A 12,884-nucleotide genomic window follows, 5' to 3' on the forward strand; every position below is an offset into this window, starting at 1 on the left:
TTTTTTATATTAATTAATAAGTTAATAAGTTTTTCAATTAAAGAATGCTTATAATTTTAGAAAAAATATTTAATTATATTTAAAATATTATATTAATTAATTAATTAATTTTCTAATAAAAGATTAAAAATATATTTATTTTTAAATCATAATATATAACTCTATTGTTTATTATGTAATTAATACTAATATTTTTTGTTAAATAATAATTTTAATCTTAAGAAAATTATATTTTTTAATATTCTATTAAGTAAATTAATTTACTAAATATATAATAACTTTAGATTTTAAAAAGAACATGTTAATTATTGTTATAATATTATTTTTAGTAAATTAATTAATATATTTGTATTTTTGTACTTTTAAAATATAATTAACAAATTTTAAAGTATTGAAATTTTAACACATCATTAATTTTATTTTATATTATTTTTTATAAATAAATTGATAATAATAAATGTATAATATATAAATAAATGTACTTATGCGAGTGTTTTTTCATACATATTAAAAAAATTAAAAAATTAGAAAATAAATAGAGAAAATAAATAAAAATCTAGCAGATGTGGCAAATTGAAATAGGAAAAATAAATATAATAAGAGGATAAAATAAAGGGATCTTACGCTTGCCGCTCCTAATTTCCGATTCCCGATCCTTCGGATTTCTCATTTTTTATCCGAATCACAAACGAAAATAAAAAGAGAGCAATTTAGAACCAGAAGAAGAAGAAACTCAAATAATTAGGGTTCTGTTTCTTTGCACAGGTACAATCTTAATTTTCTTTAATTCGAGGCACAAATGATTCAATTAGCTTTAAAGTTGTAGTCTTTACTCAAATCATCAACAATTATTGCTTAAGTTTCATTATTTTATCCACGACTTAATTGATGAGGCTTTGATTTAAGAAATTTGATGCCTTAGATCTGTAAATTAAGCTCTTTTCTTGAAAATTTATTGATATTTGATTCAGATTACTAAGCAATATGACACCAGTGTGTCCATTTGTCAAAGCTTCAAGACCAGATGATTCACCAGCAAAAAAAACAAGTGAGAATCAAAGCAAACATGGTCAAGAACTTGAATTGAAGGCAAAGAAAGAATCTTGTGGTGGTGGTGATTCTGTTAATAGCAATTCTCCAAAATGCCCTTTTGGATATGACTCTGTTAATGCTGATGCTAATGCTTCTCCAAAATCTGCTGCTACAATTCCTGCAAAGTGTCCATTAGGATATGATTCTCGGTCTTTTAAAATTGGCCCTCTTAGTTGTATTATATGCCAAGCACTTCTCTTTGACACTACTAAATGTGTTCCCTGTAATCATATCTTTTGCAAGTAAGCTTAAGCTTTGTGATGTTGGTTTTTTTTATTTTTTTATTTTTTTTATTTTTTATTTTTTAATGTGGGAGTTCTTTGTCTTTTTCTTTTTTCTCTTTCTACTTGGATTTTTTCTAACAGTTATTCTGCTGATATTGATGTAGGGCCTGTGTTTCGCCCTTTAGGGACTGTCCATTGTGCGGAGCTGATATTGAGAAGTTTGAAGCTGAGATGAATCTTCAGGCTACTGTTGATCGGTTTATTGAGGGTCATGCTAGAATTAAGAGGTCTCATATCAATAAACATGAAGAGGAAGAAGTAGGCGAAAATACGAAAGTTATATATGAGGATGTGTCTTTGGAGAGAGGTGCTTTTTTGGTGCAACATGCTATGAGGGTGAGATTGTTATCTTGCCATAAATGAGCTTTTCTTATTTCCATATGCAAAATGCCATTTTAAGTTTCTAATGTTATCTTTTGGAGTAAAAAGCTCAAAGTTCTTTTATGTTAAAATGGCATTTTGCTGTAATGATTATTATCAGATTTTATGTTGTATGTACTGGTAAACTTTTTTCTAATTTATTTGTTTAGTTTCTTTCTTGGCTTTTGGCTTAGGGATGACTAATTAATTGCTTATCTTTCCATGTGTAGGCATTCCGTGCCAAGAATTTTGAAAGTGCCAAATCAAGACTCAGTCTCTGTGCAGAAGATATCCGAGGTCAGATAGAAGCAGCAGGCAACACTCCAGAGTTATGTTCACAGCTTGGGGCAGTTCTTGGAATGCTTGGTGACTGCTGGTCCGTCAGCACTTCACCTTTATGATTATAGCTGGCATTCATAATCAACTTGATTTAAATTTACATTATTAGTAGCATGTTCTCTATTGCCTTTCAACTTCTGTGGATAACCCATATTTTTCTGAGTATGTTAAAACATACTTTCAGTTTCAGGCTTCATTGATGCCTTCAATATTCCTGAAGTAGCAGATTTTGAATCCTGAGGCCTTTACATTGAGCAGAATTTGATTTGCCATTTTTGTTGCAGTCGAGCAATGGGAGATGCTGGCTCTGCAGTTGCATATTTTGAAGAGAGTGTGGAGTTTCTCTCAAAATTCCCTACAGATGATCAGGAGGTTGCAACTCTGCAAACCTTCTTGCATGTTATTCTATGTGTGCTTTTGAGGTGCCAATCCAAGCCTAATTATTTTGGTAACTACTTTACAGGTCATGCATACACTGTCTGTTTCTCTTAATAAAATTGGAGATCTTAAATATTATGATGGAGATCTGGAAGCTGCTAAATCTTATTATTCTCGTTCTCTCAATGTGCGTCGCGATGCCATCGAACATCACCCTCATGTTTCTTCCCAGGTCAGAAAATGGTTATTTTTGGTCATTCTCATGTCACTTGTTACTTATTAATGCCTCACTATCATGACTTTTTATATCTTTTTTATTATGATACAAATTATGAATTGGACCTATGCCTTTGGGACATAACATGGTGGCCATGTCACCATGCATGATACCAACATGATAATATATATGAAAGATCTGTCTTGCTAGTTCTGTTTTAATTAGGCAAAACCCATTATTAAGCCCTTGAACTTTTCAATCTTATTCTATTGAGCCTCTGAATTTTTATTTTGTTCTATTGAGCCCATGTCCTTTTATTTTTCTTGGATTAAGGACTTCTTACACATATTGCATAAAATTTTTGTTTATTGTATTGAGCCATTGTACTTCTATTACTGTTTTCATTAAGGACTATTGGATCCTAAATCAAAGCAAAAATAAAAGTATGAGGACTCAATGAAACAAAATAAAAACTAAGGCATTCAATAAAATAAAACTGAAAAATCCAAGGGCATTTTGCGTTTTGATTATTATTGTTTCTTGTTGTTGTTGTTAGCTGGTGCCCTATTTTTGGTCTCACAGTGATTTCTGAAGTCCCTGCTCCTTCTAATAGTTGTCATTTTCTTCTGGTCTGGGTTCAGTCTCCAGAAGAAAATGGTGTATAGGCTGTAGGACCTCTTGTTATTTTCTATTTGGTTGCTCAGTCCTTAGATTTACAACCATTTCCATATTAAGTTACATGCATGAGCGTGTATTCTTGATCTGGTCCAAATGTTTGGTGGAGCTTCCTTCTAGTGAAAAGGGGAACTTATTAACATTCCTCATGAACTCACCAATTAAGGGTCTACTTTACCCTTTTTGGCTGATGCCTGAAATCTCTTCAATGCCTCTAAAGAAAATAGTCAAAATAGTGTTCATAATTAAATTTAACGAAAGAAAATCTGATTAAAATTCATCTCCCATACTTCGGTTTCTTAACATCGTAATTACTAAATTTAATAGCCACCTAAACTAAACTCTTCCAAGCATGGCGATGTTCTCCCCTTTGTTGCTCTCTTTCTTGCTTCTTGTTCTAGACTTTTTTGCATCTGATCCTTGAACGTTTCTATCTGTATCTTGTTTTATGCCACATGAGATTGTGATGATGTATTATAGGGATGGTCAGAAGAGGAAAATAACTGGTCAGAAGAACAAAATAGTGAGTCATTATGTGCTATGATTCTTGAATGATATCCTTGCCTTTGATGAAAATTAGAATAGAGGAAAATCATTAGCTGAGTTAAATAGACGAACAGAGATACCATGTGTGTATAAAGCCTCTAGTGGAATTTATTAGGGAAATAAAAGCTATATCTTTCCCTGCTGAAGTGCTCATGTTGCATTTCAAAATTCAAATGTTGCTTAATTCTTCCACTTTGGACCACATTCTCTCTCCAATAACGCATTTTTGAAACATTTGAAGGTTTATGTTCACTTTGGTCAGAAAGTTCCACATTTCCTGACATTCATTGCATTTGATTGCAGAGTCTAGATGTGGCTGTTTCGCTAGCAAAAGTTGCTGATGCAGATAGGAGTCTTGGAAATGAAGATGCAGCAGTCAGTAGATTTCAGGAAGCCATAAAACTGTTGGAATCTTTGACGTTAAAACCTGAAGAAGCTGCTCTAGACCAAAGGGTAAAAGATTCCTTTTTGCTCGATCCATTGCAACTATTTAGATCCTGTTAGTGACCTAGATAACATGTGTTTTGAATTGCAGCGCCTTTCAGTGCTCGAATTTCTTAACAATCAGCTTGCAGAGAAACAGTCCGATCAAAGTGCCTAAAGTTTGACTCTTCTTCTGTAGAGAAAAAGAATCAAGCTAAATAAAATAGCCCTTTTTATCTGTATATATTCAAAATTATCTTCATGTGAAATAAGGTCAGTTTTAGTAATGGGTGATTCCTAGAAGAACAAAAGCTTTCAAAGAATGCCTCAGGAAGGACTTGGGGCACCACAGGTGGGGAGCTCTTGCCTTGCGTCATCCAGATAGTATCTACATCTGGCTTAGCATTATTCGAGCAAAGCCTGTATGAGATTTCAGTTCACTTTCATCTAGTGTAAGTTGTTCAAGCACTTGGTTCTATGTCTCTGGTTCTTGTGGTCACCGCCTGAAGTTGCTGCTATGGTGCTTCCCTGCTATGCAGTTTTCCCTTTCCTCGAGTTGTCCCTCTATGAATAAGGACCGGTTCTGGGAAATGCTTTCAATTAGCTATCTAGAAAGCGAACAGTGTGTCCCTACTGAACTTAAAATTGTTATTGGCTATGTGATGTGAAAAAGCTACGTATTATGTGAAAATTTACATATTATGGATATGATGCAAATTTCCTCTCAATTTCTTTTCTTTTACCGGTTTCTTTTTTAAAGCTCCAAGTGGAACGCCACTAAGTTGAAAAGCATATTGGATAGTTAATATATTGCGTTGATAACAATCTGGTAGAAAGAGCAGAAAAGTTGATGGTGATGCCATGGTTCAGGCCTTGGGCTGTTTATTTCTTTCTTCCATCTGCATCCTTAATTATCTCCATGCATCGTGATTTTCATGTTTTGCTAAAAATATAGTATAATGCTTGCACTTCTTTGTTAGTGGGTGAAAAAGAAGGATAAGGAACGAGTGTTGAAGTCAGAAGAACCAGCTGTCTTGTTTCACAAGGAACAATATACTATATCCCTTAAAGCTTTCTGGGGGTTCATATAACTGGAACTCTTTACATGTCAAATAATAAACCATGAAAAAGAAGAAGAAGATAAAGGAAAAAGGAAGGAGAATAAAGGAAACGAAGAATAATATCAGAACATACTAATAAATTAGTTAAAAGGAAAAAAAAACCTTGAAGAAGAAGAAAATAAGGAGACTAAAGGAAATGAAGAAACAAAGTATGCACATGGGCAATGAAGCATCATATATAGAGTATTATTCCTCCTCTTTAGCAAAAGAGAAAATGATTACTTGCATGATAAGTTTATGATTATAAATAACTCACTTTTCTCATTATACTCATGCTCGATATGTACAGAAAGGTTTCTTGGTCGCTTCCATCTCAGTTTGTAGAGCTGTTGTGTGGTGTGCCTTTTTTGTTGTCGTTTTTGTTACGATGAGTTCTAGAGACGAAATATTCTGTTGTCTTCTCCAAGTTATCAAGACATTCTATTCATTAGATATTGAACCCTTATCCAATAAATAAAAGATAGTCAACTATAAGTATTAGTCTTGAGATACATCCCTCAGCATTGAAAAAAAATTGTATGTAATAACTTAATTGGTATTCTCACTTGTGAGATTTAGAGATTTCCCAAGCTCAAGTCTTCTTGTCCATTATTTATGGGAGTTTTTATTGTTTTATATTTCTGAATAGTCATGGATACGATAGTTTGAATTTAGAATTAGACCGATTAAGATAATTGAAATTTAGTTCGGATCAATCTTAAATCAGAGAGTTAGTTCTGCGGTTAGAACAGGAATCGTCGGTTCGGTTCATGAAGAGTTCTTATTTCCATTTTAAGCCAAAAAAGAACAAATAGACAAGTTTTAGTTTTTTCCACTGGTTGAAACCTGCTGTAGCTAGAACTGTAAAGCTGATTCGATTGGTTTCAAGAGCCACAGAACCGTGAATCAACAGTTCTTGGTCTACTTCAAGACTACTAAAATCTAAATAAAAGAAGAGTTATTATCTTTTTTCCAAAAAGAAAAGAAAAACATGATCAATAAACATGTGCAAACAAAGTAAAGAAGCTATCCTGGTAGTAAATTGGAAGTTCATTGTGCTAATTCAAGGTCACAAAAACGCATATTGTATTCCAAGAAACAACGAAGCATTGTGTCTCTTTTTTCCTTAAAACAATCTCTATTGTATGTGTTAAGAAATGATATTGGGTCTTGACTAATCAGATTTAGAAAATTAATACGATCCATGCATTTACCGATCACACTACATTCCTGTACTGTATAATGAAAGAGAGGAAAAAGCATAAAGGCCAAGGATATAACATTTTATATGGTTAAATAGTCCATAATCTGCCAGTTATTTAGAGTAAAATTAAACAGCCTACAATTTTAGGTACTAATAAAATAATGTGTTGGTGTGGGTCATACATAAAAGCAAATAAGAGTAAGATTTACTCCAAGTATAATAAGGTAATGATATTTAACCTGAGTGATTCTACCAGAGAGTTTATTGAACTTTTGAGGTTGAATAAGAAAAAAACCAGAAATGAACATTCCAAGATGCTTTTACTTGTGGCAATACAAGTTTAATTTGTCAAGTTAAAAAAGTTCTCACCCCTCTTATTTAGCCTACAAATGGGTGGCTTCATAAGCCACTCAATCCACACTTCCATCTTTCTTGTCATCCAATATTTCTCATCTTCCATGGCCTCTCTTCATCCTCTGCAACTTCTCCTTTTCCTTTCTTTATTACCTTCCCTTCTTATAACTTCCACTTACTCCTCATCTCAAACTCCTCAGGTAATCAATCAAATTACTGCATGCTTTTTACCTAAACAAGAAGGGTATACACGTATATCCATAATCATATCCACTAAAGAAAATATTAGAATCCTTGTTTTCTTCCCTTTCTTTCTTTCGAGAATGTATATATAATGATAGTTATGTTTTCTTGAATCTTGGCAGCAATACATTGTTTACATGGGAAGTTCAGGAAATGGGAACGTCGGTGGAGAGAACACTGATCAGTCTGTGGAGTCAGCTCATTTGCAGTTGTTATCCTCCATTATACCAAGGTCTATATTTCATCATCGTCATTGTTTTATTTATAGGTTTGTTGTTGAATATTGACAAATAATATATGCCTTTGATGTGATTTTTGGCAGTCATGAGAGTGAGAGAATATCATTAGTCCATCATTACAGTCATGCTTTCACTGGATTCTCTGCCATGCTCACAGAGATTGAAGCTTCTGAATTGTCTGGTAGTTCTTTTCTTTTTCCTTTTTACTGCAGTATATTCTTTTCTGTTTCAATAATACTAAAGCAGAAAATGACACCTTGGCTTCAAGAATTTCAACAGGGAGAATATATACATACACCCTTTAACTTTAAATTTTCTTAATTTAATCAACAATATCTTAGGCAGCATGCGACATGTTATTATTTTATTTATTTGATTACATGAAACAAAGTAAGGTCATATATTCTGCAGGTGACTATGAAAGAAGTTGTTCTAAAAACCGTACGTGATTGCCGGATTCAATTGGTTCAATCAAGAATCCGTGATTAGCTAGTCCAATCCAGTTTAGTTTTTAAAATTAAAAATTTGACTGAAGTGAATTTGATTGAATTTAACCGATTAGACTAATTGATTTATATAAATAATAAAAATTAAAAATATTGAATTCTTCACGGGTTCAAATACTTGGTTTTAATTTTTCAAAAAACATTTCGTTATATATTGTTTCAATGTCTAAATTATAAGAACATACGCATAAATAAGTCAAAAATTTATCGACCCAAATGAAAGGAAATAGAGAATCCAATTTCTACACTTTCCGGTTGTTTATTAGAAAGAAAGAATCTCTCATTTCCTGTAAGATGGACAGAGTTAGTTGAATAAATACTAGAAGAGAAATATTGAAAAGAAATGTCCTGTGGTAGAGATAGAGTCGCTGTCAGCTGTGGTGAGGCCAGTTAACCAGTCATAATATATAAAAGAAGATATATACTTAATTTACATGTCCAAATCATGAGCAGACATGAGTATTAAACACCTATAACATGTTGGCTTTCGTAGCACTGAAAAACTTTCATTACTCAGCATGATTTATGATTGATTATGCTGGGTTCTAAAAATTTAGTAAAAAAAAAAAAGGAAATTAATATATCTTCTCACAGTTTCATTAAAATGAATAGCATGATCTAAAAGAAAATAAGGGAACACAATTGCAATTATTGGGTAGATTATTAACTTATAGCAGGCCAGAAAAGATAGGCAAATATGATATGTTATGGTTACTGTATAATCATGGGCAGACCATGTGTGGATGATAATATTGTGGTGCCTAATTGATGTATGCTTTGGATTTTTTATTAAGATTTTAATGCAATTCTGGAAAACAGGCCATGAAAGAGTTGTGTCAGTCTTCAAAGATCCAACTCTTAAACTCCATACAACACGTTCTTGGGATTTCTTGGAGGCAAATTCAGGGATGCAATCTAGCCAGAAGTATTCTCATTTATCAAGTGATGTAATTATTGGGGTGATTGACACAGGTAATTACTTCTTCTTTTTCTTTTTCTTTTTTAATAAATTCCCATCTTAATTCCATTACAAAATATTTTCTTTTTGCAACTTGTTATTTCATAAGGAAAATCATTGGACATTAGCTATAGCCAGAAAAGACGTGAGTGAGACTATGAAAGATCAATTTGGAAAAAGAGTTTTTGAATTAATTGCTGTCTGGATAGCAACAGTCAGTAGAAAAGATTTCACATACTAACTAACTCAATGGCCCCAACACCCACAACTTTTGTTGGAAGGCTACATGGCAACAAAAAGAGCCACATGAAAGTGTAGGCCACCTTGAGAAAATCCATGTGCATTAGCTCCTTCATCTTTTTCATATTTACATGTTTTTTGGGTCTTTCTCAATTTTGTTTATTTTCAAATTTTTATCAAAATTTTTATTTATATGTAAATGTATGCTCGTGATTGCAATTCTCTTTTTTAAAACTAGTATACCTTTTCTTTTCCTCTAGGAATATGGCCTGAGTCTCCAAGTTTCAGTGACAAAGGACTTGGAGAAATCCCTTCAAGATGGAAAGGAGTTTGCATGGAAGGGCATGACTTCAAGAAATCCAATTGTAACAGGTACAACATGTCTGCTTTTTTTTTTTTTTTTTCTTTTCTCTTCCTTTTCATTTTTCTTTTATAAACATCCAAAAACAAAATAATACAATATTCTTATACATGTAATTGTATTAAAATATTCATTAAAGTGGCTGCATGTGACTGTCCATTTCAAGTACTAAAGACTTATTATTGGGTTACTTACTGTTTGGAATTTTAGCATACAGTGGCCACATAGCAAATTCCATGTTGTGATATTCCTTATTCTCTTGATATAAAAATTTGCAGGAAGCTGATAGGAGCAAGATACTATGACACTATTCTGAGAACATACAAGAATAACAAGACCCATGTGGCCAAACCAAATGGCTCTCCAAGGGACGACATTGGCCATGGCACCCACACTGCATCTATAGCAGGTGGTGCTGAAGTAGCTAATGTAAGTTACTATGGCCTAGCAAGAGGGACAGCCAGGGGTGGCTCACCTTCATCTAGGTTAGCAATCTACAAAGCTTGTACAACAGATGGTTGTGCTGGCTCCACAATCTTGCAGGCAATTGATGATGCAATTAAAGATGGAGTTGATGTAATCTCCATTTCTATAGGGTTGAGTTCAATTTTTCAATCAGATTACCTGAATGACCCTATTGCAATTGGTGCATTTCATGCACAACAAATGGGTGTTATGATAATATGTTCTGCTGGAAATGATGGACCTGACCCTTATACTATTGTCAATTCAGCTCCTTGGATTTTTACTGTTGCAGCTTCTAATATTGATAGAGATTTCCAATCTACTATGATTCTTGGAAATGGGAAGACTTTTAGAGTAAGATATTCATTTATTGACTAGTGAATTAACTATTTAATAGTCCTATGATCGAATATTTGTCTCATAACAGATAACGCGATAATTTTCTTTTTTATTCCTATATCTTTTATCCATTTTAATTTTTATTTTAGGGATCCGCCATTAATTTCTCAAACCTCAAACGGTCAAGGACTTATCCTCTTGCATTTGGTGGAAATGCTGCTGCTAATTTTACTCCTGTATCAGAAGCAAGGTTATTGATCTTTCTATGCATAATTGAGCATGTTTCCCGTATCTGCATAATTGTAAAATTATGATAATCAATAACAAGAAAATAGACTATGCTTATAGAATGCTCTCACTCTTCATTTAGTAAAATCCTTTTAATGCAGGAATTGCTACCCAGGATCATTAGACAGGGCGAAAGTTGCTGGGAAGATTGTGGTCTGCATAGACAATGATCCAAGTATTCCAAGGCGAATCAAGAAATTAGTTGTGGAAGATGCCAGAGCCAAAGGGTTGATTTTGATCAATGAGGTTGAAGAAGGTGTACCCTTTGATTCAGGTGTTTTCCCATTCGCAGAAGTTGGCAATATTGCAGGAACTCAGCTCCTTAAATACATAAATTCTACGAAGTAATCAGGAATTACTATCAGATTTTCTACAATCTACAGAAAAAGATTTCCACTAATCTCTCTGTCATGATCATTGATTTCCTGTATCTTTACAGAAAGCCAACTGCAACAATCCTTCCAGCTGTTGACGTTCCACGCTACAGACCAGCACCCGTAGTTGCATATTTCTCTTCCAGGGGACCTGCACAGCTTACAGAAAACATCCTGAAGGTTATTTTCTGCACATACACATTCAAATTCATAATATATCAATGGGCTCCATATGGACTATGACCAAGTTTGGCATTTATCTTTCGACAACTATGCACAAAAGTAGAGACAAAAAATGGCAACTTATTGCAAAAACTAATAGTATACCTTTTCTCAATAGTTGCGTCTTGGCTTTTTGAACCATATGCACAGTTGTGCCAAACTGGGCCTTTATATTATGTGGCAGTGCATTCTGTTGACAAGATAAATCTATACAGATAATTATTAACGCAATTTAGCTATTCAGCCAGATATAATGGCTCCAGGAGTGGCCATTTTAGCTGCCATAACTCCCAAAAATGAGTCAGGAAGTGTTCCGGTTGGAAAGAAGCCAGCAGGATATGCAATAAGATCTGGCACATCAATGGCTTGTCCTCATGTTACAGGAGCTGCTGCATTCATTAAGTCCGTTCATCAAGGATGGAGTTCTTCCAGGATAAGATCCGCACTTATGACAACAGGTATATTTTTAAGAGCTGAAACACTTCTGTTTCTCAGCGAATTATTATTCAGTGCACTCGAATAGGCGATTGACTATTTGTCTTTCTTTCTGCAGCAAATATTTATAACAATATGGGGAAACCCTTGACAAATAGTTCAAGTTCATATTCGAATCCGCATGAAATGGGGGTTGGAGAAATAAACCCACTTAGTGCTCTTGATCCAGGGCTTGTCTTCGAAACAACAACTGAAGACTATCTTCAATTCCTTTGTTACTATGGGTACTCAGAGAAAAACATAAGATCAATGTCTAACACAAACTTCAACTGTCCAAGAGTCAGCTTTGACAAACTAATCTCCAACATCAATTATCCGTCAGTCTCCATCAGCAAACTCGATAGACACCAACCTGCCAGGACCGTTAAAAGAATTGTTACTAATGTTGGTTCCCCAAATAGCACATATGTTACTACACTCCAAGCCCCTCAAGGACTAGAAGTAAAGGTTACACCAAAGAAACTTATTTTCAAAGAAGGAGTATCAAGAAAGTCTTTCAAGATATCCTTCAATGGCAAGATGGCAACAAAGGGCTACAATTATGGGTCTGTGACTTGGGTTGATGGTACACATTCTGTTCGTCTGACGTTTGCAGTATATGTTGAATAGTAAGAAGAAGAAGAAGTGAAAATGGATGAACAAAGATTGTGAAAAGAAGGACTATTTTTATAGAATTCGGAGTCATAATTTTTGGAAGGATAGAGTTTCCTGTTCTTTGTAGTTTTTTCTTTTCTTTTCTTTTTCTGTTCCTTCCTTTTCTTGAACCTACAGAACTGAATTTCATCACTGTAATGAATACAGTAAGAGTCCAGGGCTAAACAGAACTGATTCTTTGTTATATTCTTTCTGTTACAGTGTAACTAACAGGAATAAACACGTTTTTTGCTGTTTATTTTCATGTTTACTTTGCATTCTTCCTTCTTTTCGTCCCTCCTTTCCTCTGCAAATTTATTTCTTATTCATGAATTCCGCAAAAAATTTACCTTCAAAAATTTTATGGTAAAATTCTCTTTTTTCATTTTTATTTATTGATTTTATTTGATTTGCTCACAGCAGATTTACCCACAGCATTTTTCTTACTACGACTGCTGAATCTGGATTGGATTGTGACGACCAGCCATGTCTACCGTGAGGCAAAGAAATGTGTAGATCATCTAGCCAATCTCGGTCATGTTTACAGTT

At 33.7% G+C, this 12,884-nt stretch overlaps 2 protein-coding genes across 2 annotated transcripts; both read left to right on the forward strand.

The window, feature by feature from the left end:
• Positions 1-597: 597 nt before the first annotated feature.
• LOC8276337 (protein NCA1) lies at positions 598-5,042 on the forward strand. The gene is made up of 8 exons (XM_002525533.4): positions 598-765; positions 972-1,334; positions 1,481-1,712; positions 1,967-2,112; positions 2,360-2,447; positions 2,539-2,685; positions 4,195-4,344; positions 4,427-5,042. The coding sequence occupies exons 2-8, from the start codon at positions 985-987 to the stop codon at positions 4,490-4,492; spliced, it is 1,179 nt and encodes a 392-aa protein (XP_002525579.1). The 5' UTR covers positions 598-765; positions 972-984; the 3' UTR covers positions 4,493-5,042.
• A 1,862-nt stretch (positions 5,043-6,904) lies between these two features.
• On the forward strand, positions 6,905-12,592 carry LOC8276338 (CO(2)-response secreted protease). The gene is made up of 11 exons (XM_002525534.4): positions 6,905-7,172; positions 7,338-7,447; positions 7,538-7,635; positions 8,780-8,932; positions 9,419-9,530; positions 9,798-10,338; positions 10,473-10,573; positions 10,713-10,955; positions 11,051-11,165; positions 11,452-11,665; positions 11,761-12,592. Exons 1-11 carry the CDS (start codon positions 7,008-7,010, stop codon positions 12,309-12,311), a joined length of 2,403 nt encoding a protein of 800 aa, XP_002525580.2. The 5' UTR covers positions 6,905-7,007; the 3' UTR covers positions 12,312-12,592.
• Positions 12,593-12,884: the final 292 nt, after the last annotated feature.

The sequence above is a fragment of the Ricinus communis genome, chromosome 8 (assembly GCF_019578655.1).
Source record: "Ricinus communis isolate WT05 ecotype wild-type chromosome 8, ASM1957865v1, whole genome shotgun sequence".
Lineage (NCBI taxonomy): Eukaryota > Viridiplantae > Streptophyta > Magnoliopsida > Malpighiales > Euphorbiaceae > Ricinus > Ricinus communis.

What these genes read in the sequence shown, in the direction of transcription:
- LOC8276337 (XM_002525533.4), top strand. Translation starts at nt 985, where the DNA reads ATGACACCAGTGTGTCCATTTGTCAAAGCTTCAAGACCAGATGATTCA. An exon ending in TGGTGCAACATGCTATGAGG is followed by an intron (nt 1,713 to 1,966) that starts GTGAGATTGTTA and finishes TTCCATGTGTAG; the next exon opens with GCATTCCGTGCCAAGAATTT. An exon ending in AAGCTGCTCTAGACCAAAGG is followed by an intron (nt 4,345 to 4,426) that starts GTAAAAGATTCC and finishes TTTGAATTGCAG; the next exon opens with CGCCTTTCAGTGCTCGAATT.
- LOC8276338 (XM_002525534.4), top strand. Translation starts at nt 7,008, where the DNA reads ATGGGTGGCTTCATAAGCCACTCAATCCACACTTCCATCTTTCTTGTC. An exon ending in AAATACATAAATTCTACGAA is followed by an intron (nt 10,956 to 11,050) that starts GTAATCAGGAAT and finishes GTATCTTTACAG; the next exon opens with AAAGCCAACTGCAACAATCC. An exon ending in TTACAGAAAACATCCTGAAG is followed by an intron (nt 11,166 to 11,451) that starts GTTATTTTCTGC and finishes TTAGCTATTCAG; the next exon opens with CCAGATATAATGGCTCCAGG.